This window comes from Chinchilla lanigera, unplaced genomic scaffold, assembly GCF_000276665.1.
Source record: "Chinchilla lanigera isolate Chin_1 unplaced genomic scaffold, ChiLan1.0 scaffold00020, whole genome shotgun sequence".
In the NCBI taxonomy this organism is placed as follows: Eukaryota; Metazoa; Chordata; class Mammalia; order Rodentia; family Chinchillidae; genus Chinchilla; species Chinchilla lanigera.
Genome location: NW_004955421.1, coordinates 20,242,089 through 20,270,017, shown reverse-complemented (window position 1 = coordinate 20,270,017; position 27,929 = coordinate 20,242,089). Strand labels below are relative to the sequence as shown.

The 27,929-nt window shown below is 38.9% G+C and overlaps 1 protein-coding gene across 1 annotated transcript in view; it reads right to left on the bottom strand.

Moving 5' to 3' along the window:
* The window catches only part of Suclg2 (succinate-CoA ligase, GDP-forming, beta subunit), a 260,864-nt gene that overhangs the window by 80,317 nt on the left and 152,618 nt on the right, over positions 1 to 27,929 (bottom strand). The window contains exons 8-9 of the mRNA XM_005383819.2: positions 24,305 to 24,466; positions 21,887 to 22,029 (exon numbers count right to left, since the gene is read on the bottom strand). Of these exons, the coding sequence (XP_005383876.1) occupies positions 21,887 to 22,029; positions 24,305 to 24,466 (305 nt within the window). The remainder of the gene's footprint in view (positions 1 to 21,886; positions 22,030 to 24,304; positions 24,467 to 27,929) is intronic.

The window sequence follows — 27,929 nt, the reverse complement described above, 5'->3', positions numbered from 1 at the left end:
GGCGTGGCCCACAACTTCATGAAGGTCCCTGGTGATCATCAGCAGGGGTCTTTTCTCTCCCCTGCCCTACTCCTTCTCCTGGGGAGTGAACTCAGTCAGGGTCTTTGCCCTGAACTACATTCCCAGCACTTTTTATTTTTTGCTTTGAAACAGGATCTTGCTAAGTTGCCCAGGCTAAGCTTAAACTTGCCAGGCCACTGCAGCCTGGCCATATCCTGCAAGGCAAATGCAACAGAAGTGAGCTGCTGCTCTCCGAGCGTGGTTGTGCAGACCTAACACAGCCCACTCCTCTGCCCCGAGTGAAGGACAGCACGCCGCCCGAGACAAGAGGCCACAGCGATGCTGTGGAGAGAAAAACTGGGCAAGGACACAGCACGTTAGACCCTAACAGCGTCAGGAGTGCTTTTCATTTCTGCTTTGATTGGTTTTGTGTGTTTTTCTAAGATAAGCACGAACTGCTTGAACAATAATGATTCAGTCACAGTGCTGGTATAGTATTAAGACAGTATTCATGACATTTGGCCAGAGTACTCAGAGAAGGTGGAAGCCCTCAGCCATTCCGATGAGGCCACTGTGGGAAATAAATGAGCCACCAAAGTGAATGAAGGCTATGCGGGCTTCAGGATGAGCTGAGGGAGAGCTGCCGAACCGCAGGTTAACAGAAAGGCTGTGCTGAGGGTCCTTATCCAAGTCAAGTTAAAGGCACTGGAACATCACAATGGGTCTGTGACTTCTGTGCCCCAACTCCAACACCCCAAATCCAAGAGACTTCCTTTGCCATTCCACTGTAACCTGAAAACTAAGCACCTCCACAGTTACACAAAAAATAGTCAGAAAGACAGACAGAAAACAAGCCTGAGTTCATATATGGCTTCAACTGGTCTGGTGTAGGCCAGCCCAGCCCTCTCTGCAGCAGAATACAAAGTGGGGTGGGATAAATGATGATGATAAAGAAGAAGAGAAAGAAATCAACCTGACTTGGCCACGTTTATAGGAGGACCTTACAGACCCCTCAGCCAAGACCTGTGAAAAGGACCATAACACACCTGGGTTGTGACCCTTTAAGTGAGCAAGATGACTCCATTAGAGAAGTCCAACCAGATGTGCTTTAAAGAAACAAACCACACTTACGGCACTCATGTTCCTCTAACAACTGAGCTCAGAATGAGGAGCAAAGAGATCAAAGGTCACAGGAAGAAGAAAGCCCTCACACACACAGAGGTACAAATATTAACGCTTACCAATCAAAAATGCTCCAAAATCTCTCATGTTTAGAGGGCTTTATGGCCTCTGTTTAAGACATGCAAAATGAATAAAAGTAATTTGATGGTACAACATAAGTTGATAACATTACTGAAAGAATCAAATCTAGTTTCATCTCTGTTACTTTGTCCACCCATGAACATACATAAAATGACTCCAGCAAGAATATAGCAAACAAACTCTTTCTTGGACTCTTATTTAATGCAATGTTAAAGGAGTATTATTTAACTATTTTGTTGTTATTGTGTTTGTTTTGTTTTGTTTTTTGAGAGAGGGTCTCACTAGCCAATTCAGGCTGGCCTTAAGCTCACTATGTAGCTCAGGCTGGCCTCAAACTCATGGTGATCCTGGCATGTACCACCACACTTGGCTATTCAACTCTTCATTATGGTAAAGTCTAAAAAATTTCCATGTGCAAATTTAACTATTGACTTATACGCTTAAAAAACAGCTAGGCATGGTAATGTATGCCTGTAATCCAAGTACTCAGAAGGCTGAGGCAGGAGGATTTCTATAAGCTTGAGGTCAGCCTAGTCTACAAAGTGAGTTCAAGGACAGCCTGAATACAGAGTAAGACCCTGTCTAAAAATAAAATAAATAAAAAGAATTTTTTAAAAGCTCATGTTTCTGTTCTTGCTGGATTTGAGTAAGTACAAAGTATCATATTTTAGTTCCAAATTCAAAAATCTGATAAGCACAAATTTATTATAAGATATATGGGATTCTCACCATGTGACTTGCATTTTATCACAAATTATGTTTACTGGGTTTTCTTATAATGAAATATCCTTTTTGATAATAATTTGTTTTTATCCACTTGTCACTATTACATTCAGATTGCCCTAACTATACACCAATCCTCTGGAGCTATCTGATAATGTCCAGGTATCTATTTGTTAATAATTTTCACTGATTTGGGATCATTTAGCAAAACGTTTTGTTTAGGGAATCAAAGAAGCCAATCAACTTCAATTAACTAAATGGTCACCAAAGGGCCATTTTAGGGGGGAAGCAAAATTCTCCCAACTTTAGGTTCAGGGTTAAAAGGGGAACATTTAAGATAATTCCGTGTCTCCAAGGGGAAAAAACGAGACAACATACTTTAAATTCTACTTATGAACATATGCCACAGAGTATCGAGATAATTGTACTATGCTACCAGGAAGCCAGTTAAATATCTTAACCATGGAGAAATGACAGAAAATACAAGGATATGATCTATACAATGGCACTTGAAATGGCTACTAAAATTCTTGGTGCAGAAAAATATTTAATGATTTCAGTATATCGTTAAATGGAAAAAACAGTAGGATCCAGATTTTAATGTAAAATACATATGTATTTAGACAGAAATAAGAAGGAAACATTGGAAGCAGAGACCAAATCTTAATAATCATTACATCTGAGTTAAGGAATTATAAGTGATTTTATTTTTTTCACTGGGCTTTTCTGTATTCTAAATCCTCTATCATCTATAATGCATTACATTACAGAACTAAATTCTTTAGAAAATAAACAAATGACACAGACAAATAACTCTGAAATTTGCAATTTTTTAAAGAAAAGAATTAGTGATGAATAAAAATCAATTTAGAATCCCCAAAACAATGAATGATAAATATGTTTTAGCGATTGCTTTTAAAAAAATAATGCCTTCTCTACAAAGTTCCCAGGCAATGACTGAGAATTTTCTAACTTCAGTACAAAGCCCGTAAGAATTGAAATGGCACTGTTTTTGGATGAGTTTTAAGTGCTGACCCAGCTCTCTTTTAAAACAGCTTTGGAAAAGACATGGACTATTGTGCACAGATAATTTTTAAGTATCACTACCACCAATCTCGAACTCCTCAAAGCTTGCCAAGCACAGCGATAAAGATATGAACTGTGTTTAATTGACATCCTTCACCTCAAGCAAAGGAAGCAAAGGTTTACCACTGACAAGCATCTCTTGCGGCCTCTTGTCCGAGCATGCCCTGCTCCGCGAAGCAGGCACTGCTGGAATCCGTGGTGATGGAAAATGGGCACCAAGTCAGCAGTAACTTCCTGTGGTCAGTGAGTTCTAACAACGCCCTCCCCATACAAGTGTGTGAGACTCAGGCGAAGTACTGACAGATGAGACCTCTCAGAACTTACATTTCTATACACTGAAGAGCTGAATGGGACTGTTAAAAAGCCCCCAAATGAAGCTTATCTTGGTCTCATTCCTCAGACTTCTGGGGTGATACCGAGTAGATGACAGAGATGAGACAGGACGTGGTCTGACTGCTGACTATAAAGGACTTGGCCCCCTTTCAGAAGCCCATTCCAAGTCTTCCTATACTGGTTCAGATTTAACTTGCCTTATGATACCGGTTTCTTTCATATTTAGAAGGTCTTACCCAACTCTAAAATACTGTTGCATATAAAGTTTTTAAATAGCTTTTTTAAAAAAAGCTCCACTTAGCATTAGATTTTAACACATACGCTACTTGCTGAATTCAGCCTCCTTTAATGTATCTTAGTGAGAGTTTGTTTGGTTTGGTTTTTGTTTTGGTTTTAATGCCATATATGTGTCCAGCTCGTTTGGAGCGCTCAGCGGTCTTTTTTCCCCGGAGAGTTCTCCCTCTGGATAAGCCATATTCCAGGTTGACAAAGAAGGGACACAGGGCATGGCTTGTGAGTTCGCTTCCCAGCAATAAACACAGCAGTCCCCCAAGCCCAAACGCAACCGGCCTGCCTCCGCCGGCCCCCTCCAAAAGGTTCACTCATGACATCGAGTCACACTCAATGTCACAAGACTTGGGCTGCCGCTCGGAAAAGATGAGAAGAAAAAACATACACTACCCAGCAACAAATAAACTATTACGTAAATGGTACAGTGAGGAACAGAGTGTAACGAAAGGTCACCCAGCACGTGACTCTCAGCTCCCAAGTCACAAGCTGCAGCCCTTAAGTGGTATGAGGATTTAGTTAATTCTACTTAGTAGGAGCAAAGTAGGAAGAGTAAAAATGATATAAGCCCTAACTAACTCAAATGAGACATTAAGGACTCACCAATAAGAAAAGTTTTCTTTTTTTTCCCTTTTGTGAGAAAACTGAATTCTTTCTCCTCACTGCAGCAATAGATCCCGGAGTTTCTCCTCCAAGAACAAAGGGTAGAGGTGCGCTGCTGAGAAGTTTTCATTCCAGGTGGATGTGCCACAGTATAGAGGGTGCGCCCGACCCGGCAGGTCAGGGGAACCGTATCTGAGGAAAAGTAGGAGCTAAACAATTTTAAGGAGACCCCGAAACTAGCCTACCTGCTGTAATTTGTCCTCTTGTACAGTTGCAATGAAAAGATACACCTGCACCCCTGAACTGAAATAATCCTTAAAAACATTTCTTTCTCTTTGCTTATCTGCTTAATAAAATTTCAATAGCATTCAACTGAGTGTAAATGACTCATAATTTTAACAATTTTGTAAGTTGACTCTGAGAAGCCAAGAGTCCAGCCCACATTCACAGAAAGACAGAGAGCACATCTGCCTCACTGTACACTCCTAAGAGCACCGCCCCCAAGCGAGGCTACTCAGTAAGTTGGAGCCATCTTCCACATGTCCAGGAACCGAAAAGGAAGTCAGGAACAGTAAACATTAAAACTAAAACTGAAGGATATTTTTAACCAGAGGTATTTACATGTTTCCATACTAAGCAAAATCAGAGACAGGTGATTCCACCCTTGGCTTTGGGTCTTAGGGAAAGCTATCAGCGTTTTCTTACCATTACTTTGATATTCCTAAAACCAGAATAACTACTCGTAATGTCCCCTGAACAGATATTATTCTGAAACCTAAGATACACGCAAAGCCTCCTGTACCTCCCTGTGCTGCGCGTGCACCTTCTGGGGGCACTGCCTCCTGCACTGCTCCTTCTTGAGCTGGGTGCGCTGCAGGACCCCAGGGGAGCTCCACGGTCCTCCACTTCCCCGCACCTCAGACACTGCTGCAGTAGGTCTGGAGTGCACCCTGGCTGTGTGCAGCAAGCAAACTTGCTAGGTGCTCCTATTGTGTAGTCGAGCAAGAGACCCTAAGCCTGTTCACGTGGCTGATTCTGACCCCAGCGTTGAAGTAAAGGAGTTATTCATCTTTTTTATATTTATTTATTTATTTATTTGTTTGTTTGTTTGTCTTTTTGAGACAGGATCTCAGTTCAGGCTGGCCTTGAGCTCACACTGCAGCCCAGGCTGGTGTCCAACTTGCAACGATCCTCCTGCCTCAGCCTCCCGAGTGCTGGGATTACAGGCATGCGTCACCACATCTGGCTTTATTTATTTATTTTTAAAATTTACAATAATCAGGATTGAATCCAGGGCTTTTGCACTAAGGCACATCCCCATCCCCTTTGTAAGATATTCTATTTTGAGAAATGGTGTTGCTAACTTACTAAGTCGTCTAGGCTGGGCTGGAATTTGTAATCGCCCTGCCTCAGCCTCCCGAGTGCTGGGGTAACAGGTCTGGGCCACATGCTCAGTCCTGGTTCATCTCTTCCCTCTGTGCGCTCCCCAGGCACTTTTTACACTCTCCGACCTTTCCGCAACCTGCTGAGAGGTTTACAGTTTGGCCCAGGGCACTGCGGGCGCCGTGCAAGGGCTGGTGGTCCCTGCTCTGCTCACCTCATCGCCCCCCATATCCCAGACAGCAGCAGAAACACGGCACAGAGTACTTACCTAGGTACTATGCACCAGGAACTATTATAAAGGTTCCACAAATACTATCTTATTAATCACCACAAGCTTTATTGGAAGAACTATTACCATGGTGATTTTATAAGTGAAGAAACTGAGGCACAGACAGATTAAGTAAATTGCCCAAGGCCAGTAGCTCAGCCTGAGAGATTTTTTTATCAGCTGGAGTACACATACAGCGCCACGCCTGTAGGAGAGGCCACTTAGCTACCCCCATGACATAAATGCCCACGACAACTCTGCCTGAAGACAGCCACCACTGTCGCTGCTATGCCAGGACTACGAAACACAAGACACTGCTGAGAACATGTGTTACTTCACTGAAGGCTTTAAGTTATTAATTTCATTTTGCAGATCAAATCAATGAGGGTATTCAACTTGCCCAAGGTCTGAGAAATCAACTGAACTCTGAGTACAGGCAAGGATTTCCTGGCCCTTCCCACTTTCATTAGCCTGTTATTTAGTTTCATCTCACTTGTCAAAGTCACGTGACACATTTATGTGAGTCCAACTAGACAGACACAGAGACAACACAGACAGTGAGAAAGAGTCAGACTTAAGGAGTAAAATCTAGTGGATGACCCCCCCTCTTCTGGCCAAAGTGCAGAAATTCTTGAGCGTCATGGGAAGGGATGAGCTCTACATACCCCTGAGAAGGCAGCAGCTCACCACAGTACTGAGACTTTATCCATACCTTAACAATTTTAAATTCTAATTGGTTATAACAATATCTCGCTTTAGGTTTTGAGCTTCACCCTCCTATGAGACATGTCTGCACTGTGTGGGTGGCGCGGTGAAGCAGCGCTGCACAGGGCTCGCAAGCAGGAGTGCAAAGCAGGTCACAGCCTGGTTCTTTTCTACCCCGCCACGAAAGACAGACATGAACACACGAAACAACCCTAAAGGTGGAAGAAACAGCACAAAGGTCTCCTTTTGATACTGAGCACAGGAAAGAAAAACTAAGCACGTACATGAGAGATGACAAGAAGATTTGTTCAGCAACAAGAGAATATTTCATGCTGATTCTCTACAACAACCAGAAAAGGAGTGTGGCCACAAACATCCACCAAAGTAAAGAAACACTAAATTGTTTTTTAAAAAGTGATTTTTGCATTGCTTCCACTTACCAACGGAAAATTCAGCAAAGACTTCATGTCACAGAGTGTTATAAATCAATTTTCTTGACCCAACATAAAAGTTGATTCAATATCTCCATCTTAAAACTCTCTATCATCATGACAGTTGTCAAACACTGAAAGACCTGACCACTTCCCTTTCCCCAAACATCACAGAGAAACCAGATAACAAATGAAGGTTGTGCTCTGCGACAAGAAGAGACGCGAGACTGAATCATAGCAGAACACTTACAAATCAAGAGGGAAGAAGAGAAGCCCTGGGAGAGATTAAATGCACGACGAACAATAATAGGAAAGAAACCTCTTGTGAAAAGAAGCAGTTGATGTTAACTTAATAGAGACAAAAATGAATTAGATCTACTTCAAAGACTGAGCTCAAGACGAGGTAATTTTATAAAGTTCATAGAAAGTTACTTGAAAATTACACAACTTGTTGGCATAGTCTACTCTCAGAGACAAGGAAAGCAGAAGTTCTCCGTGAGGGAGCTGATCAGAAAACATACTTACAAACCCAACTGACGGTTAACTAGAAGATTATCCTGAGTTCTCATTTGGACAGAAAGGTCCCTACAGAACTGCCAAGGTGTGCCATTTCAGGGAGAGATTCTGACACAGAGATAGATGACAATAAAACTCTGAAAACACAGAGAGGTGCCGCGGCCTGCGGAGAAAGGGACAGCGATGTGTTGAGAGTCGAGCCCCGCACTGCTGTGTGGTGCAACAATAGCGCAGCCAGGGCAAATTCACTTGGCAGGAGCAGAACTCAGAGCACTGAGCAGCAGCTCCCGGGCCGTCGGCGACAAAGTGGACTCCGACCTTGCTAGCAGAGGAAGAGCGAGCTGCTTTACCCGTGTGAAGGGGCTGAAACACTTCACCTTCATTCGCAAGCCTGAGCAAGTCTGAGAGTCTCCCGGAGGGCCTGACCTACATAACCAGATTCCAGGTGATGCTGCTGAGCCAGCCACACCTGTGAGATCCTTTGGGTCACATGAAAGGTGGGCTGTGGGAGCTGAGCCCGCCGACATCACAGCGAGGCCACATCACACAGCCCGGCTCTGGATCCCACACAGGCTTTCACACGGTGTTTGGGAGCACAGCGTCCACGGCTACGTCGTTCGTGATCCCAGAGGCGGATGGTCCCTTCCCTGAGTTTCAGGAGGAGCCTCTGGGGAATTTCTGCAGACTCTGAGGGGTTTCTGACAGGAGACCAGCCTTGCGATGGGGAATGCCCAAGGGGCATGTGCAGAAAGAACTCAAATTTCCTCACCAAGATGACAGGAAATGGAAAAGGTACTTAGAAAGAGACAAAAGGAGTCAGGAGAAAGCGCGATGGGTAAAGAACAAAAGGACAACATGACTGTCACAGGCCATACTAAAGCTCACTTTGGCATCAAGGTATTTACTCAGATTCACTTAGGATACTGCCCCTTACAAGCATATCATGTGTCTATGCTCACAGAGGCGCGTTTCTTACGTAATCTGTGGTGAAGGATGAATTTTCTAAAAATTCCTGAATAGTCAGTCACTGATATTCTTATAAAATACAGCAATCCATCATTAAAAACTCGATCTCCTATTTGTACAGCACAGTTATGGCAATTTACAGTAAAAGTCTCTAAGTGCCTCTCTTCAGTTTCTGTACTCATTGCAAACCTAAAACAAACTACTGACAGACCGGGCCTGGGTCACACACTGGCACTGGTCAGTACCAACTGCTCTAGACCGTGGCTAGCGCCAGGAGGTCTCGGTCACATCTACTCAGTTCACAAGAACGTAAGTGAGCAAATCTATGCTCCACAAAATCTATGTGTATAAAACCTGCACCAGGCGAACTGGGCTGTAGCGTACAACTTGCCTACATGGCCAGAGACCAATGTTTCACAAACTCTTGCCTGTGTAGGAATCACTTGGGGTTCCTGAGAAAACTCTCAGCACCTCGCATTTCTAGAGAATTTTGCATTTGTAAAGAAATTTGCATTCCTCTCACGGAGAGATGAACCCGAACTGTCCCACAGCTCCCATTTTGAGTAAAAGGCCCCACAGATGATTCCTGTGAACACAGACCCTAGCACGTAGCTGAGCATGAGAGGTACCTCAGTGAGGGTCTTTACTTAGCTTTAAACAGACTGCAGAGAAGAGTATACTGGCATTCCTCAATTATAAAGGGATGAAAAAAATAAAAGTGAATGAATGAATGAGGATAGCTCTACTAGAAATGATAATATAAAATATTGGATGATTCGATGCTTTCCTGGATAGCCTAGACTTGACAAACAGTTGGTGATCCAGAAATATTTGCTGACTGCTGGCTAGATGCAGTAATACCAAGTTATGTTGACTAGGGTGCACACAGCAAATCTACACTGGTGGTGGTGATGTCCCCGGTATTGTGATTTCTGTCCCCAGTATTGTACACTGTTTGACAAATGGTGCAACCATCAGTAGGTGGTCCTCTTAAGGTTGTGCCTGTGTGGAAGAGGTGAACCATAGAATTCGTTCCTTCAGTATGAGGTGTTTTTTTTTAAATATATATTTATTTACTTTTGTGTTTTTTACTTATGCTTCTTTTACTCGCCTCATCTGAATATAAAATACCTCTTTTCTCTGGAATTTGGCTAGCAAGGGTAGCATTTGAATGAACCATCTGTTGGGTTGGCTTAACAGAGAATCAGCTACACTCCTAAAACCTGATCACAAGTTATAAAACACAGATAAATATCAGAAATCATCACGTAAGTACAGTACCAAGCCAGCATTTCTTCCCCTACCTGCTACCCAAACTCCAACATTCTTGGGTCACCATGACATGCTGATTTTTGAAGTCACTTTCATCTCTGAGAGAAATGTACTCTTACGATGAAAAAACAAGCAAAATCTAGACTCAAGGGTTAAAGCTCCAAGAGGATTATCTGTTCACTGTTTATGATCCTAAGACCTCCGAGTATTAGAGCAGACACCTAAATGTTTGCTTAGAAAGACTCTACAGAGTTCTAATTGCAAAAAAGGGATGTGTCAAGAACGCTTACAGATAACGATTAATGAAAGAACAGATAAGCTGAAGAAAAATAATTAACTCGGATTTGTGCCCGCTGGCCCTTGGGAATGCTAATATGTATGTTCGATGTGCTGCATTTCATAAGACCTCAAAGGTAGTAAGAGCGCATCCTCGGGAGAGGGTGTTGGATATGCAGATAAAATAGCCAGGCATGTTCAGAAAAGTCCTCTAATTACAAAAGAGATGGCATCCAAATTAGGGAAAAGTTGCAGCATCAACTATTCGAATGGACAAACCTTTTTTCTTTCTCACTAAGAGGCTATTAATAAAGTAAGCTGTAATGTCATATTGCTTTGGAGATTCTGATAAAGAAGTATTAAAACAAAGACTAGGGAAAGGGGGCAACTTCTGTCTCACAGGTAGCAATCATGTACGACCACAAAGCCCAAGTTCAAACCATGTAAGAGCTATGAAATTTCTGCAAGGTCACCTATCAGAGAGATCTGCTGGAATAAATCTTTCAGAGATAACAAACTATATACATTCTGAAGCCCCCTTTCATTTTTTGTTTTTTTTTTGGTACTGGGACTTGAACTCAGCACCTCGTGTTCACCAGGCAGGCACTGTGCCACTGCGCTATATCCCAGCCCACTTTTGTTTTTCAGCCTAGCAAGTACAATATTACTATTTAACACCCAGCATTAGCTATTTGTTTCACATTATGTATCTGTTTACTTATCAGCTTTATGGCCTATCTTCTTCCTCTGAAATAGCCCCAGAAAAAAAGGACTCTATTTTATTTATGATTTTACTGTGAACACTTACCAGAGTGGTCAGGATATATAGATACATCACACACTCCTGCTGGGCTGATGGTTCTGGATGGTTTCCTGGAGTTTAGTCATTTTGGGTCTGGAGGACTCCTCCTGATCTCCAACATGCTGGAGACTGCTGCTACCCCAAAAGGTCAGTCTTAATGTGGGTTTACCTTGACCTCATGGCTGACACCAGATTTGTTCCATGATTGAGTTCCTGCCTTAATACCTGCCTAGTGTTCCAGTCTCCCTAGAACTAAGCTTCTGCTTGCAAGAAGCCGGGCTGCTGCACCCAGCCAGATGGGGGTATAGGCTAGTTTTTTTTTTCCTCCAAGCTACTTGTTAAGAGAATTCCTTAAAGGCTGTTTGGGAATTGTCTCCCTACGCTAGTGCCTCTTGGCATCTTATTTTCCAACATGTTGCTCCAGGTAAGGCCCCTTTATTACATCTACGCTTCTTCCTATATAACTATAATTTGTACCTATTGTCTCTGCCTGGTAAATGGGACTTTCATCTTGGTAAAAACACCCTGCCCTCCCTTGCTTGCTTGACCTTGAGGGAAGAGGGTATTTCTAGACTATGCTCCCTACCAGGCTGTTCCATCACATTACAGAGTCTTGCCAGACACACAGTACTGACTTCCAGCCTGGGAGTAGAACTGTTTCAGCAGGACAACTTATTAACTTAGGATGCCTTACATCCTGGCTGAGAATATCCAGCTAGATGACTGATGTGGCAATAAAGAAATATGAACTGACAATACAAATTGTTCTGAGAAAACATTCTAAAGAACTTACCTACTTCTGTCCACGAGTATACGGATAAGAGATAAGAAAGTATACAAGAAGAATGGAATAGACCAAAAGATGAGTGAGAGGGGAAAATCTCAAGAAAGAACTACACCTTAAGTTATTTTTAAAGAATACAGAACAAATTAAAATTGTATTGAAAAAGCAAGAAGAAGAATTTAGCAGGGGGCAAAGAAAGTAATACTTTTGAGCAAATTTACAGAATTTGGAAAGTGAGGGACTACAAGAGACAGTGAAGCTATGAGGACTGCAAAGTGTAAATAACACATGGAAAAGAAAAGGCAGATCAGCACAAATCATCACTACGGTGACATCTGATGAGGGCTATAGACATAAAAACGGTACATGTTAGAAGTTCACATGGAATGTCTTGTCGCTTTATAGACAGAAAAGTTTGGAGAGAATGCACAAAAAAACTCTACTTATATGAGGTCCTTTTGTTTAAAAAAAAAAAAAAAATCACTTGAAAATCCTAGCAAGAGAGAGCACGGAAAAATAGAGGGAAGCTTCTCTCCCTGCCTGCATTAAGTCTCACTCTGAACTCTCTTCATCCCACTGAACTGATCGATAACTGAACAATCAGGACATGAACATTAGGCCGCGTGATGGATTTGATCTCAATGTCCTCCAAATTTCTCATGTATTCACAGGCAGGGCTTTTGGAAAGTGAATGGAACACGGAGCTCTGCACTCACCAGTGGGTTAACACACTGATGCGTTCATAGCCCAGTACGCTTAGGAGGTCGGGCCCTATGGAAGAGGTAGGTCACCGGGGTGGGCCTCACTTTGGCTCTTCCCTGTCTTGCCCCTTCAGGCTGCCACAGCTTGGGCAGCTCTTCTTCTCCAGGCATTTCTGCACTGCCACCTCTGCCTTGGAGCCAGCTGACCATGAACAGAACCCTGAAACTATGAGTTAAATTAGCCTCTCTTTCTTAGGTTGTGGGTATCAGGTATTGTGTCACAAAGACGGGAAAATCTCATAAAAACCACCTCTGAAATTCTTAGGCAGCTCAACATTTAGGCAACTCAGTGATTGTACCATACATAAATGAACAACTCACTATAAATCCTGAGGTAATTCAGACAAACTCAAATACATAGGCCATGGAGGGAAATGTATAAAAGAGTCAAGAAGTATCTAGCTTTGTCCTAGATTACACTGCTTTTCTGTTTTTACTGTGACTGAAATAGCCTGCGTGTCCACCATGCTTTCCACACCTGTTACTACTGCATTCGATTGTGAACTGTACTGCACTGCACTATAAGAAAGTTTAGCTGTGCTTTCTTCAAACAATGAGATGCCCTTAAGACTATTTCATGCTGCCAAAAACAGTGATGGTCACAGAGACCAATCAATAATAACACTGGGAATGTTTCTCTTGCAATAACAGATAATCCTGAAAGAAAATCCCAACAAAATTATAATACTGGTTTTACTATGGGAATAAAATCAGGAACTTGTTTTATCTCATATTTTTAGTAGGAACTGTAAATCTACAACAGATAATGACCTTTAAAAAAGATTTATTTATATTTATATATGTGCATATATATATACATATAAAAGTATGAATGCATGAAAATTTATAAGAAAATCATTTTTAATTCAAAAGTAAAAAAACTAAGAAAAACATCCTCAAACTTCATTCACTTAATCAGAAGGTATGAGAAGAAAATGTGTAAAAGCATTATGGGCACATTATTAGGTTGTCATAATCAATCTTTCATTTTGGCAACCAAATAAACATACATCACAAAAGGGAAAGATTTTCACTTTACATTCAGGCTCAGAGTTCCTACCTTTTCATGAAAAGAGAAAACAGAATCTCTGTATCGTGACACCTCTGAAGAGGTACATATACTTATCCAAAACACTGTCCAAGCAGTTCTCATTATCCACAGTACACATGATCTATAAACACTGAGTTAGTGAATACTGAATCATTGCTCTTAGGTGAAATATAGGGCCAGGATCCTGTGAGCTTCCTGTCACAACCTGTTTGTCAACTGATCACCTCATGATCAGTGTTTTATGTGTGTTCGTACTTAAGCACACCCTAACACACGTTAACTCATTACCACTGAACTCACGACCAACAGTACTAGAACTCGTGCCAGAGCAAAGATTACCTGACATCTGTATTTTCTTTGAAATTACTAGGAACACTAGTCTGCATGTGAGCACTAGGCTTGTATGCCAACAATACAATCACATACATACAAAAATGTGGAAAATTAGACACTACAGAGACTGTGAAAAAGGAGATTTGTTTACTCTCACGAAGCAAAACAAGAAGGTAGAGAACTGTCTTGTTGACCTCTGCTGTGAATGCGTGCACTAGACAGAATTTCTCATCACTCCGTGCACTGCGAGTGACCCTGACAGTGCTATGGAATTATAAATAACTTTTCACCACACAGGCCACTTTCTAAATATGGAATCAGTGAATAATGAGGATCAGTTGTACTATGAACACTAGCAGAAAAATTTCATGTTATGTTACAATGACATTCCTTCATTACTTCCCAAAACATTCTTTGACCATAATAAAGAATCTTACTACTATCTAGAGGAACATGCCATTTCAAGTCACAATATTCCTCACGCTCCAAATCAGATTCAGAAAAATGTTTCCTTAGTGGAAAGAGTGGGAAGAATACCATCTTCTATCTTGATATTCTAAAATAATATGTTGGTTCATTAAAAAAAATTAATTCTTAATAAAAATTGTATAAGAAACTGAAAGTAATCATAAAAAAATGTACAAAAAGTGTCTCAATACACGCTATATAGCAGTACTTTAGCTACATATAATTTATATGAGACATCAAACATTTGTATAAAAGGTAAGAAACCATGAAAAAAGTGATATATATATATATACAGAGAGAGAGAGAGAGAGAGACAGAGAGAGAGAGAGCCTATTCCTTCAAAGCTGCACTCCTCCTGTATTAAAAATCATGTGAAGGAGAATGACATAACAATGAATTCTTGCTCATAACTGGACTGACATGAATACGCAGATCATAAAAGAAGCAACAAAAATGCAGAATTAAAGAAAAATAATCACTTTGGTAAAGAATAACGGTAATGATGGCCAATACAAATGATGGAAAATGGGGACAGCCCTCTGCAGTCCTTTTCTGTAATTATTAAATCCCAGCCAAACAATCCTCTATATTATCTGCATTGAGATAATTCAGAAGTATGGAAACCTTAAAATCTTATTTGCTTTAACTCTTGTCTTTCCAAGAATTTATCTAACATGAGTAATATGAACAGTACCCATAATATCAAATAACAAAACAAAGTTAACTTGTATATCCACACAAGCTTCTAAAAAGAGAACTATATAAAGTCCAAAAAAATGAAAAAACATTATATAATATTATCAACTACGATACCAGTTCTCTTAAAATTATTGTCTTCATTCTTCAAAAGATATATATGTAATGTGATCTCCTTTTATATACTTTCCTATATTTCCATTCCCTAATTTAATAATTACACAAAAGGGGATACTGTTTATTTATAAAATACCCTAAAACACAGAAAAATGACTATTTAGCAAATTACCGAATCAAGCCAATTTCTCAGACAAGCCCATATGGATATGTTGTTCATTTCAGAACAAGACAATCTTTCCTAATTCCTAGTTCCCTGGCAGTGAGGCATGACACACAGTTATCTCCAGTTTCCTGGACATGTGAGGGCTCATCCCCATAGATTACAGCTAGCCTTCAGGGCACAGTAGAAAACCAGAGCCTTTCATAGTCATCTGTGCGTCTGAAACAAGTTTCAGGGTGTCTGAAATGCAAGTTTATAGCCTTATTCTTCTGAATAATTTTCTAAGTAACACCTCAAAAGTAAGAATAGTGAAACTTTCAGATGTTCTGCCATTATGTTATCCATAAGAGTCAGAATTCCTGACATTATTCCAGGCCATTATTTGACTGTCTTGCTAGAAAATGCTCTGTTTTCTAATGGTTGCATTCAACCACTTTTTTCTCAATGCAATAACACTTTTAAAACCCCAAACCTTAGCTTTTCTATTAATGATATATTTCTATCCCATTTGACAGTGTAATTTGATGAGTGGCTATTTCTCCTTCACGGTCTAGAAAGGCTTCTACATATATGATTCATTATCAATTACTGAGGAGGTGGGACTAATGACAAAGTCTGTCAAATTCTTTCAATCACTCACCAGGAAACAAAGTAAGGCTCATTAAGAGCTGAATTTTGTGAGGCAAAGTAGAGAGCACAACCTTGTCTTTGATTGTTTCTGAAAGTATGTCAGCAAAGTGCTGAAAACAGATTTAGAGTATTCCATTAGGGATGGTTTGAAAATGCTGTAGCTATCAGACACACTCGTTTTGGGAAACAGGAACCGAACGGCAGGACTTAGCTACTACTGAGAAGTATTGGCAAGTAACATGGGAACACGTATGAGGTGGACATGGAGAGCTAGCCATTCTTGGAAACTTTAATCAGCTAGACATCTGGAAAAGAAATACAAAACGTACAATTACAGATTCACAGCAGTAAGGAAATCACTTCAGCCAGTGAAGGGAAAGAGGGCAAGTCTGACAGTTCTTCCATTCTCCAGTTTATGCAGAATGGTGGTCCTACATAAGGGGCCATTCCTTCCTGATCTAGCCGCTACAGACCATATACATGCAGAAAAGTACCACAACGTACCCTATAAATTTGTGATTATATGCGTCAATTCAAAATGAGAACATGCTTTGAAATAACAGGGGCTCTTCTAAGTGGAAGGGGAGATTAAAGAATGGTTTACAAGTTCATAAACATACAGTCAGTTTTATTCTTCTTAGACTAGGCTATCAGACAGATTATCACAGTAAAGAATGGCTGCCTGGACTTCTACTCTTTTCGACTCCACATGAAATTAAAATCTGATTTCAACCAACCTGGAAAATTAAGAATGTGAGGTAGTCATTTCAAAAATAACATTCCTGTTGTATACAGTATTAACACTATATTTGAAAATAAACTCCTACAAGAACTCCATCATCCTACAAAGTAAATATTCACTTGCAGAAAAGGTATTTCAGCAAATACATGTACGATATAGCAAAATGGGTTCTGCTTTGTTAAAACAAATTAAAGCAGAGGCTGGACCTGAAGAACACTTGTCTACATAAAGCTAGTAAGGCCTCATGAGAGTCTTAACCTTGTCTAGTTTCCTTAATTTCATTTATTTCTTATAAATACCTGCAAGAGCCACCAAATAATTTACCATTTTATAGCTAGGAACTTCAATCAGGATAGACCACATAAGGCAACTGTATGACTGCCATTGATCAAGTATTTTCTTTGCCATACTTCAGCATTCATACTTGAAAAGCTTTCTCTTTACATCTTCTTCCTGGAGCCTCAGAATTACTTCTGGTCTGTAACTGCCTAATTCGTGAATTGCTGTTCAAATAAACTTTAAAATGTGAAGGTACCTTGGTTTACTTTGAAATAGCTCCATACCTCTGATATAAATATGAATTAAGATAAAAAGATACTCTGGTTTGTATTTAAATATACTCTAAACATACAATAATTTAAAAATGAGACATATATCAAATATAATTGCCAAAATAAATTTCTTAAAACTTAAAGTATTTGCATAAACCTCACAATGTAAACATGGCCTGTGATTTTACTTCTCTCGTCTCAAATTCTAAAGACTCTGAAGGATACACGAGAGAGCTATGAGGGCTAGTGTCTTCTCCAGTTTAAACTGAATGATATTTTGTGGTTCTTTCAAACCTGAATTTACCTTCCCCCATCATTAAATTGCATTTTCTGGTCATCTGCTTAGGGAATAATTTTAACAGAACCATTTTAACCTTCCAGCAATTTTAGAACAATATATGCAGTAACACTGAACATCAGTGATCCTGTTTCAGACACCTGCCACTTCTGTGGATGTACATTTAACCTAAGTCTAAGTTGCAGAGATGATAAAGAAATAAGTCCTTGATATTTTAGATGTAAGCCATTATAAAATGTTCCAAAGCAGAAGAAATCAAGAATTGCTGTGTGTGAAGTGACAGATATGTTAATTAGCCTGACTGTAGGAGTCATTTCATAATATGTATGTAATTCCAAACATGGTTATATGCCTTAAATATATGTCTATTATACTCAATAAAAGGGAAAAAAATATCAAGCACTAACAAAAGATAACACAAACTGTAGTTTCCACTATGTGTTAAAAATGTTTGCTGAGGTGACAACACTTTGGGGTATTACTTTCATGTACCCTCTACCAATGAGTCAAGAGAAGCTGGAAGGTTATCTCCAAATGACTAATGAATACATGAAATACACTCAACCTCATATTTATGAAGGGAGGACAGTGAAACACAATGAGATAGCACCACATGCTTACCAGGATGACTAAGATTAAACAGAGTGACCCACACAAGAACTGAAGTTAAGTGAAAACAAAGCACAAATGAGGGAACAGTGTAGGATTCCAATTATATTAAGTTAAAAATAGGTAAAAATAAATCTATACTATTAGAAATTAGGTTGGTGGTTGATGCTGGGAAGAAAGCGGAATAATGGAAGGATGTGTGGTGAATACAGAAGGAGGCATTTAGGAGCTGGTCCTGTTCTATCTACTGAACTAGCTGAAGGTTACATTGGTATATTCCCTACACATGCTCTTCTGTATGTGGGCTATATGTAAATTTTAAAAATGATTCTGTCATATAAAATTATTGCCCCTTTTAATGGCAAACTTGTATATATGTGATTCAACTCATGTAACTAAACAACCCACTGAAGTGAGGGCAATTATTGTCATTTTATAAATGAGTAGAAAGTGAGGCATATGCAAGTCAAATAACATGCCCAGGGCCCTACCACTCTAAGTGGTGAGGACAGGAACGGACCCATAGTCAAGATCCAAAGCCCACTGAGAATCCTCTCACCCTTACACTAATCTTTGGGGCTTAGGTAGCATGTTTCTTTATGGGCATCTAAAGACATGACTCTAAGTTGGGTGTAAACCAGGAAGACCAGTTAAGTCGAGCAGGGTACCTTCTTTAATGCCACTTATTTACTATTGCTTTTCAAAATCAGGCCTGCAGAGAGCAATAGATTTGCTATGAATTTAGCTAACGGAGTAGAGGGTACTGGTGAGATACATGTTAACTGCCCTTTGTGTTTATTCACATACAGAAGATACCCCTGATGTTTTTTGTACTAATTTTGTATACTTCAGGAATTCTAAGTTGAAAATTAAAAACACAAGCCTAAGCATAACCTAACAAGAGAAAGACCTGAGGATAAGATTCTATGCAGTTTTTCCTTTGAACGTGTTCAAATTCCTACCAGACCACAACAAAACCCTACTTGTATTTCTTTCTTATTTTATGCCATTTTTACTCCCTGTGAGTTTAAGAATGTTAGTATTTATAATTCTGTAAATCAAAATGAAGTAGATCAGATCTGTTCTACCACCAGCAGAACAAACTTTATTACCTTTCTCTCATATCAAGCCCAGCTGGAAAATAAGAGAATTATAAAATATTTAATGATACACTTTATGTGAATCCAGTTTAGTAAGTGAGCTCTCTTGAAAAGACACTCATTTTAGTGTGGTAGAGGAACTTTGCTTTATATATTATAAACAAGAAACACATTCATTATAAGGATGTTTGTGTTAGATTCAAACGGAAGTCAGCATTTGGGCTGTATACACATGCAAAGAAAATACAAATTTCAGCTCTTTGACAAACATAAGTGGAAGTATACATCAGTAGGAAATATTATTCTTGAATGATTCAGTGTTTATTACCTGATCAATAGAATTATGCTGTATATATGACAATTAGTTGTTAGTATCAGGTGATTTAAGTTTACCACTAACAGGCCTTCTGTAATTTTGAGTTTCAGTATATTCAACTAATTCTTATCTCTAACAAGAAAATCAATACCTTTGAAATAATTAGCTCTAAGCTCTTGGGAACCTCTATCTCTGGGCAGGCAGACAGGGTTCGACTTAATGTAATTACTGCCAGAACTACAAGCAGTTTCCTTGCAAAACCAAAGCAACTCATCTGTACTATTTTTTAGATTCTATGCTCTAAATTGTATGAAACAATGCCAGCATTGAAAATACCCATTACATTTCCATGCTTTTTAACTGGCTATGAAATTTCAAGGTTTGGAAAATGTACTGTGAGATGAGCTATGCATTCATTTTCCTGATATAGCACGAGAAAAATAACTCCCACATACCTTTATCTACCCAAATGACAGCCAATCTCAAAAAAGTTTAAATACGCCAAGCACTTGAAAATATTCCATAAGGTAAAGCCAAAATTTCTGAAGTGGATGTTTAAAAAACAATAACAAAAACAGCTCTGCAAGGGAAATTTCATCCCACCGCAGCCTGTACTTCTACAAAATTAAAATTCAAGATCAACCACGAAGAAAATATATTTCACAGAAAACCCTATGATTGCCCTGGTAGATTTAATCCCTTGATGACTCTCTATTATTAGTGAATTTCAGCAGATGCTAAAAATTAAGTATTTTATTGTAACCATCTGTCCTCTGGGTACTTTGTGGTTCAAGCGACCAGAGAAGCTGTGTGTCATGTGCACGGTATTTACAGGTTTCAATTAGTTTGGGAATCTCTGGGAGGAAAATGATTTTTCTCTTAGAAAGAAGTAGGAAGAAAGCATAAATGAATTAATAAATGATGTGGCAGCGACTGATAATGGTTCTAATGAAAGGATGAAATGTGCTTATTTAAAGAAAAAGATCTTCGGCAAATACATTTTTTTATGGCTGTAGATAAGTAGCTAATAATATATTACGGTTTATTTTGTAAAACAGAATAAAAGAGTAAGCATAAACATAAGATAAATCACACTTAGACAGTAAAAACTCTTAAGAAATAGACAAGCATACCACCAACACAGATCAAAATTTTATCCATGTGTACCAAAATAGATTATTCTCAGTATATTTATTAATGGACAGCTTCCAAATTAAGTTCAGACTATATTTGGGGGGTGGCGACTCTGGCATGATATTCATTCATGATTTTCTGACCAACAGTTCAGATTTCCCATGTCTTCAAATATTTTAGGAACCAAGAAATATTTTTAGATTCTCTAACCTTGATTCTCAAAGTTTAGTATCAAATTGATAAGAAGATAATTGTTAAGAAGATGTATACGAAGCAATTTTTAACATATCTACCTCATAGATGTGTTAAAAAAAATTAAATGAGAACCATGTACATCACCTTTTTGAAAAACTATAGATTTTCCATGTAGTAAGCATCCATTTAAACCTTGTTATAGACAACTAAGTGGAGTTGAAACAAAGCAAAGCAGTATTTAGCAAACTTGGTTACCCTACTGACCAAATACTTCTTTTTTTTGTTTTGTTTTTTTTTCCAATACTGGGAATTGAACTCACGACCTACTGCTTGCCAGGCAGGCGCTGTGCTGCTGAGCTAAATCCCCAGCCCCTTGACCAGATACTTCTTGAATGCCTATGATGTACGTACCATGGGTGTGGTAGCTAAATTCTAGTCAGCTACATTCTAGTTAAGAAGATGTATATGAAGCAAGAACGGAAAATATAAAACTGTATAGTTATTTACTACTTAGTGTGTATGTTACAAACTGTAATGGTCAAAGATGAAAATTAAACAGCGTACAGAAGCAGGTGAGCCCATTATTTCACTCATTTATTACAAGAAGACCCTAAAATCCGACAGTTTTCCAGTTGTACAGTAATACCTTTAGCATTGTTATGGAAGGAATATAAGGCTGAGTCCTACAACTCAAGTAGACATAGGACTAGCACAGTCAGTGTAAAGTATCCATATTATATTCATGCCAACCAGTGCTTCATTGTTTGACCTACTGTATCTTTTTCATGTCCTTCTACCTCCCAAGCCTTTGTAAGCTCAGCTTCTGAAATGAGATCTTGGTGGCTGCTTACAAGCCTTTCACCCAAGATGATCACTGTGTGCTACAAGAGCAGATGGCAGGATGTCCACCTAGGGCTCCAAAGCACACGTGTCAGTTTATTCATTTTCAGGAGTAGGACACAGGCAGCTCTTACTGGTGAGGAATCAGAACACAACCAATCTTCCTACAAAAAGAGAGGTTACCTTAGGATCAGAGGTGAGCAATTTGAATGCTTGATACACTTGAGATTCCTTTACACCGCCTCCCAGATCCAAGAAGTTGGCTGGCTTCCCACCATTTAGGAAAATGATATCACAAGTAGCCATGGCTAGTCCCGCACCATTCACTATGGAATGCAAATAGCACACAAGACAAGGTAAACTTAGCAATAAGAAAGGATACATAGACATTCTCCCTCCCCACTATTACCAAAGAGAGCCTTATTATTAGCAGGCCAAGTCCTCCCTGTTTGCAATTTAGTTGAACCAGGTAAGTGCACACATTTTTATTACAAAGAATCAGGAAATGTGCATACAAAGAATCAACAATTAAAAAATGGAAATGAGAAGGATTTATTGAGATGTTAAATCAACACAGAAAACAAAAAGAAAAGAGTTGAAAGACTTAAGTTAGCAATTTGGGCCAATAGTAAAGAGCAAGTTTTAGGTTCTGGAAAGCCTAAGTTTAAGAAAATTCAAAAACAGGGGCTGGGGATTTAGCTCAGCGGCAAAAGCGCCTGCCTGGCAAGTGCAAGGTCGTGAGTTCGGTTCCCGGTACCGGAGAAAAACCAAAAAAAAAAAAAAAAAAAAAAAATTAGATATCAAGAAAATTCAAAAACAGAGGAAAAAGCTATGGGAAGTTGCTAGGACTATAAGAGACTTCAATAGAAAGGAGAATTTAAAATTTTTTTTGCTTGCTGAAAATCTGCACCTTTGAATGCGGCATCCCTCTGAGACTGAACCACAGGATCCCAACTTCAGTAGGGGTCTCTACTATTTGGCACTTGGTGCAGCTCTGCACATTTATGTGATGTTATCCAGATAAACTCAGAATCAAATCAACCAGTGATACCACCATTTCCCTGTCCCTTTCTGCCTCTTCAACGTGAGAAAGGTTTATTAGCAGCCCAATTATGAAACTAGAACCAAAAAATACCAACATCATTACAGTTTTTCTTAAGAACTCAAATAAGGATGTTTAACATTGAAATTCTCATTCTCTAAAGCTAAGTTTTATTGATCAATTGTATTTTTTTGCTTCTTACGCCTAATTATATGGAATTACTTTCCTCAGCTTGGAAGGACAAAAAACAAACAAAAAAATCTCCTTAATACAGCAGAAATTCGCTAGGTAAAATACCCTTTATTTTTTCTGACTCTTGAATTTTTTAGTCAAGCGTATGAACTGTGATTAAATTAATTATGTCTGAACCACCTAAAATAAAAATGGCTTACATAGGATCTTAAAGCAATGTGAAATGCATTAATCATAATTTCTGAAAATGCTACATGGTCAAATCATGCACAGTCCAGCAGAGGCTACAAAGAATCTGAATTTAATTTCTTCTCAACACACCATTATATCTTTTTTGCTTTCCAAATGCCTACAAATATTGAGAGTGCATTAGCATATCAGGATCAGAATGATATGCGTGATCTGGTACATTACAGTTATTGCACCAATACAAAGCAAGAGCTTCTGGTGTCACTTGTAATTGGATGTCATTTTCTATTGTATTAAACAGCAAGCTGTTGGATGAGGTCTCTTCAGTTCTAAATATAATGATACTATTGGCTTAATGAGTAACAAGTCTTTTTTATTTTAATTCCATTAAGATGAAGACCTTAGTTTCTAGTGCAATGAATTGTTTCTAGCAGAAACACAGTATTAGGCAATTAAGTCAGGAGCATATAAATCTCAGCACTATAAGCTGTGGACAGTAACTGAAATTGTATTGCCTCTATAGACCCATTCCTATCTCGGCTGAATAAGCCATTTTCACAAATTTAGGTGAGTAGGATGGAATCAATTGTTTTATTAATAAACTGGTATAATGAATGAAGCATTTTGTCATTTGAACTATAAAATCTGAAAACATTAGTAAAATGATTAAAGTTTATGTCTTCTCCTTGGTGTGAAAAAGCAATTTTATTTTAAACTCAAATTTCACAGCAGTTCCTATCATATTAACACTGATTTGGGTAGTAAAGATCCTGAGATTTACTAAGCAAAATTTAAAACAGATGTGTTAAATCAGTGGTTCCCAACTGGGGTAATTCTATGTACCACAAACATCTGGAAATGTTTGGAAACTTGTTTTATTTTCAAAATTGGTAGTATCAATAGCATCCAGAAACCAGCAATGCTGGTAAATATAACGTCCAGGACAGCCTCCTACAGCAAAGGATTGTCCCACCTACAAATCTCAATAGTATCAGAGTCGAGAAAGTGCTTTCAAGCAGTGACCACTGATAAAAATGAACTTTCAGAAGAAACTCTGGACTCTTCTCTAGAACTGTTCAGCTATAAAAATCTCATGTTTATTTGCTACTGTTAAATAGCATTTCAGTAATCCAGTGTTGATAAATTCTGTAAAAACCCCTTTCAATATGAATGCTTACCAAAGCACGCAATGTTCCCATCCAGTCCTATGTATTTTAGATCGTATCTGGCAGCTTCATTTTCAATGGGCTCATTCTCTGATTTGTCATCCATAGCAAATATCTCCTTTTGTCGGAATTCAGCATTGTCATCAAAGTTTATCTTGGCATCAAAACAGACAACTAAATAAACAAAAAAAGGAACATACTGAAATATATCTTTAGGTTCTCCAGGGTGGTAGATACAGGAAAGAGGCCAGATATTTTATTCCTTCTCATGCTACAGGCAGGAGAAATTACTGTTTTCTTGACCTTTGAACTTCAAGGTTAGAGAGACAAATATAACACGGCTCCTATTCTCAAGGGAGAAAACGTAAGCCGTTTTTATTTTAGGTAGTTCTTTATTCTAGTAAAGAGCACAGTGATTTATATCTTTTGGCTTGTATTCACAAGAATAGAATAGAAGTTGTCATTACCCACATTAAAAGCTACAGATTGGCATAACTACACATGGCTTTGATTAGCTATTGTTACCATATACTTTATTTTCAGTACTTAACTGCTGAGTATGGATTTTCTCTTCTATGTAAAGAGACATTAACACTATTCCTTTAGTCCTCTTCTGTCCTTCCGACATTGAAAAATCAGATTTTAGCAGTGTCATCTTAATATTTCTAAAAGATATAGTTGAAAGAATGCTGAGCTAGAATCCATATTTTTTAAATCCTTAACTCTGCAACCTTTTTTATTTAAAATATTTTTAAAATAAAGCTTTAATATACTTGAGGAATACAACGTGTTTTGCTGTACATATATTTTGGAACCATTACTCTAGTGAGACAAATCAACATGATCTGCCTTCTCAATTTCTTCTCTTGTCCTTTTCCTTCCTTTTCCTTTTCTCATCCTCCCTCCCTTGAGCACTTAAAATCTAGCCTTTCAGCATTTTTTTTGTACCAGAAATTGAACTCAGAACCTTATGCTTGCCAGTAGGTGCTGTGCCACTGAGCTATAGCTTTATCCCCAGCCCAGCATTCTTTAGTATGCATTACTAATTCTGCAACCTGGGGGCTGGGGATTTAGCTCAGCGGCACAGCTCCTGCCTGGCAAGCACAAGGTTGTGAGTTCGATTCCCAGTACTGGAAAACAAAAACAAAAACAAAAAATTCTGTAACCTGGTTTTTAAAAAAACTAAAAAAACTACTTTGTCCATGACTTTTGTTTTTTTCTATTTGAAAACAGTGGGAATAACAATCCCTAGTCTACTGATTTACAAGATTAAGAATTTGCTAAAGTTAGAGCCAGAACTTCAATTTATACAGATCTATCTTATGAGTCCTTTGATTCAAGTTACAAAGCACTAAGATCAAGACTGGCTGGTTCAGTGCTAAGATACCTGGCACCTCGCACTATTGTCGTCATCCTGCTGGTGAGACTCTTCACATTTACTGCAAGAGCCCCAGATCCAGCAAACCTAGTTCCACAACAGGGATGAATGACAGGGCACCATCCTGAATTTAAAGGAGCTCTTCTACAGGGATAAACAGGAAATGACAGCGGGGGAGATGGCTATGCTGGTGTCCGGGTTCCAGCCCATCTATTGTCTCCCTTAAAATAGAACCCGGTGCTCTGTGATGCCATGCCAACGTGACGTTCCTTTATTTACCTAGGGGTACAGATAGGCAAGCATTTGACCAAGATTTACTAAGATTAATTTCCAGCATGGCTGACAGGCACCGAAGTCTAGAAACAGAACAAAGACCTTGGATGAACAGCTCACTGAAAGTAACGGCCACAATATGCTAATTCTACTTGCTTCCTAGAAAAAGAAAGTATCTTTGCATTATGGCAACCTATCTAGGTAGAGTGTTCTCTAAACTTTTTCCTACAAAAGAAATCAAACATTTTACTATAAATCTGCATAGAACTACATATAACATTTAAGAAGACTTGGAGTAAATATAAATCCAGACCACAGTTACTTTTAAACACTCACTGACTGGCAAGAGAGAATCTTGTATGTAAGTTAATATTAGCTTGAATCTTTAATTTTGCCACAAACTGCCCAACCACTCTGCCCACAGAGTGAATACACAGAGTGAGTAAGTAATTACCTTCCAGAATATTGAAATCATAATGATGGAATCCTACAATTACCAAAGGAACTGGCCAATATTCTCTGCTTGCTACAATGGCATTTTCTCAGCAGTTAATGACCGGTATAATAATCAATAGAAAAGCAACTTCATTCTTGGCTTTTCACTAGGTTTATAAATACATTCTAATTAATTTATTAGTAATTTTAGGTCCTCCATTACTCACTGGCAAGAGCACTTGTAACTGACACTTTCAAAATGAATGGGTAAGGGCTATCAAATTGACTTTCTAAGAGAAGTTTCAAATAAAAGAATTCTTGGTCAAGATCAATAAGCCAGTAAATCAAAATAGTTCCAAGTTAATCTTTGCCCTTACAAAGACTACAGTTACAAGCAGCTTGAGAGGGAAGATAATTCATGGATATGTATGCAAAGTTCGGAAAGCAGTCTCTGCTAAATGCTTGCGAAGCTCGATTTTCAGAAGATGCTTTCGTGCTGTAAGTTGTATATGCCAAAACCAGAAATTAGCTCACTATCTGATGACCACCTTGAGAGAATCCAGCAGTTAGCCCAGACCTCGAGGAGGGTGACAGTGGGATAAAAGGGCTGTGTATCTACAGTCGTTCCTAGGCAACTCCTCTCTTTCTTCAGAGAAAAACTGAAAAACATAGGTCAGTGAATGCAGCTCCAAAGGCTTTGGCAAGATAAAGATACTGCATAAAAGTGAGGTCATGGAAGGAGACCTAGGAGTTAATAAAAGTTAATAAAACAAAACCAAACTGCCATTTTCAAAACCTCACTTTTTTGTTTGAGGGAAGAAAAAAAAGCACTTTAAAAACATTAGGGTTTCTCTTAGATGAATATTTATTATGCTACTTAATATTTTAGTATGTGAGATTGCAATTTGTGATAAAAATATTTATCTTGGTGCTCACCTTTATCTCTTGGGATAGAGATCCTAAAACCTGACATTTCCTGAGCCATAGGAGTACTAGATCAACCTTTTGTTCTAATATTTGGTCTTCAATTGTGATTTCTGACACAGAACTCCTAATTCCCTGGAATTTCCTAAGAGACAAGAGGCTCTTTCATTCTGATGAAATGGCTCTTAGTGGGCTCCTAAACGAGAGCTGGTCAGTTGACAAACAAAGTTACAGTCAGAAGCTTAGAACCCCTGTCCTCTAGGAAGCAGAGAGGGTGTGGAGAAGGAATGAACAATGAATTATTCCTATGTGACAAAGCCTCCAGCACAGTCCCTAAACTACAGGGTTCAAACAGCTTCTAAGATACTACACGTGAAGGTGCTGGAAAGCTGGCTTGCCTGGGGAGGGCACAGAAGTGCCACACCCACTCATATACCTCCTATGGCCATTCATTTCTATCCTTTAAAAGAGCTTTTGTAGTAAGTGGCAATAGGAAGCAAAGTGTTTCCCTCAGTACTAGTAAGTGGTAAAGGGGGTTTGGGGAACTCATAACCGATTAGTCAGAAGTACCACACTTAGGGGATTCTTATAGGACTGAGCTCGCAGCAAGTGGGATGTGACTCTAAT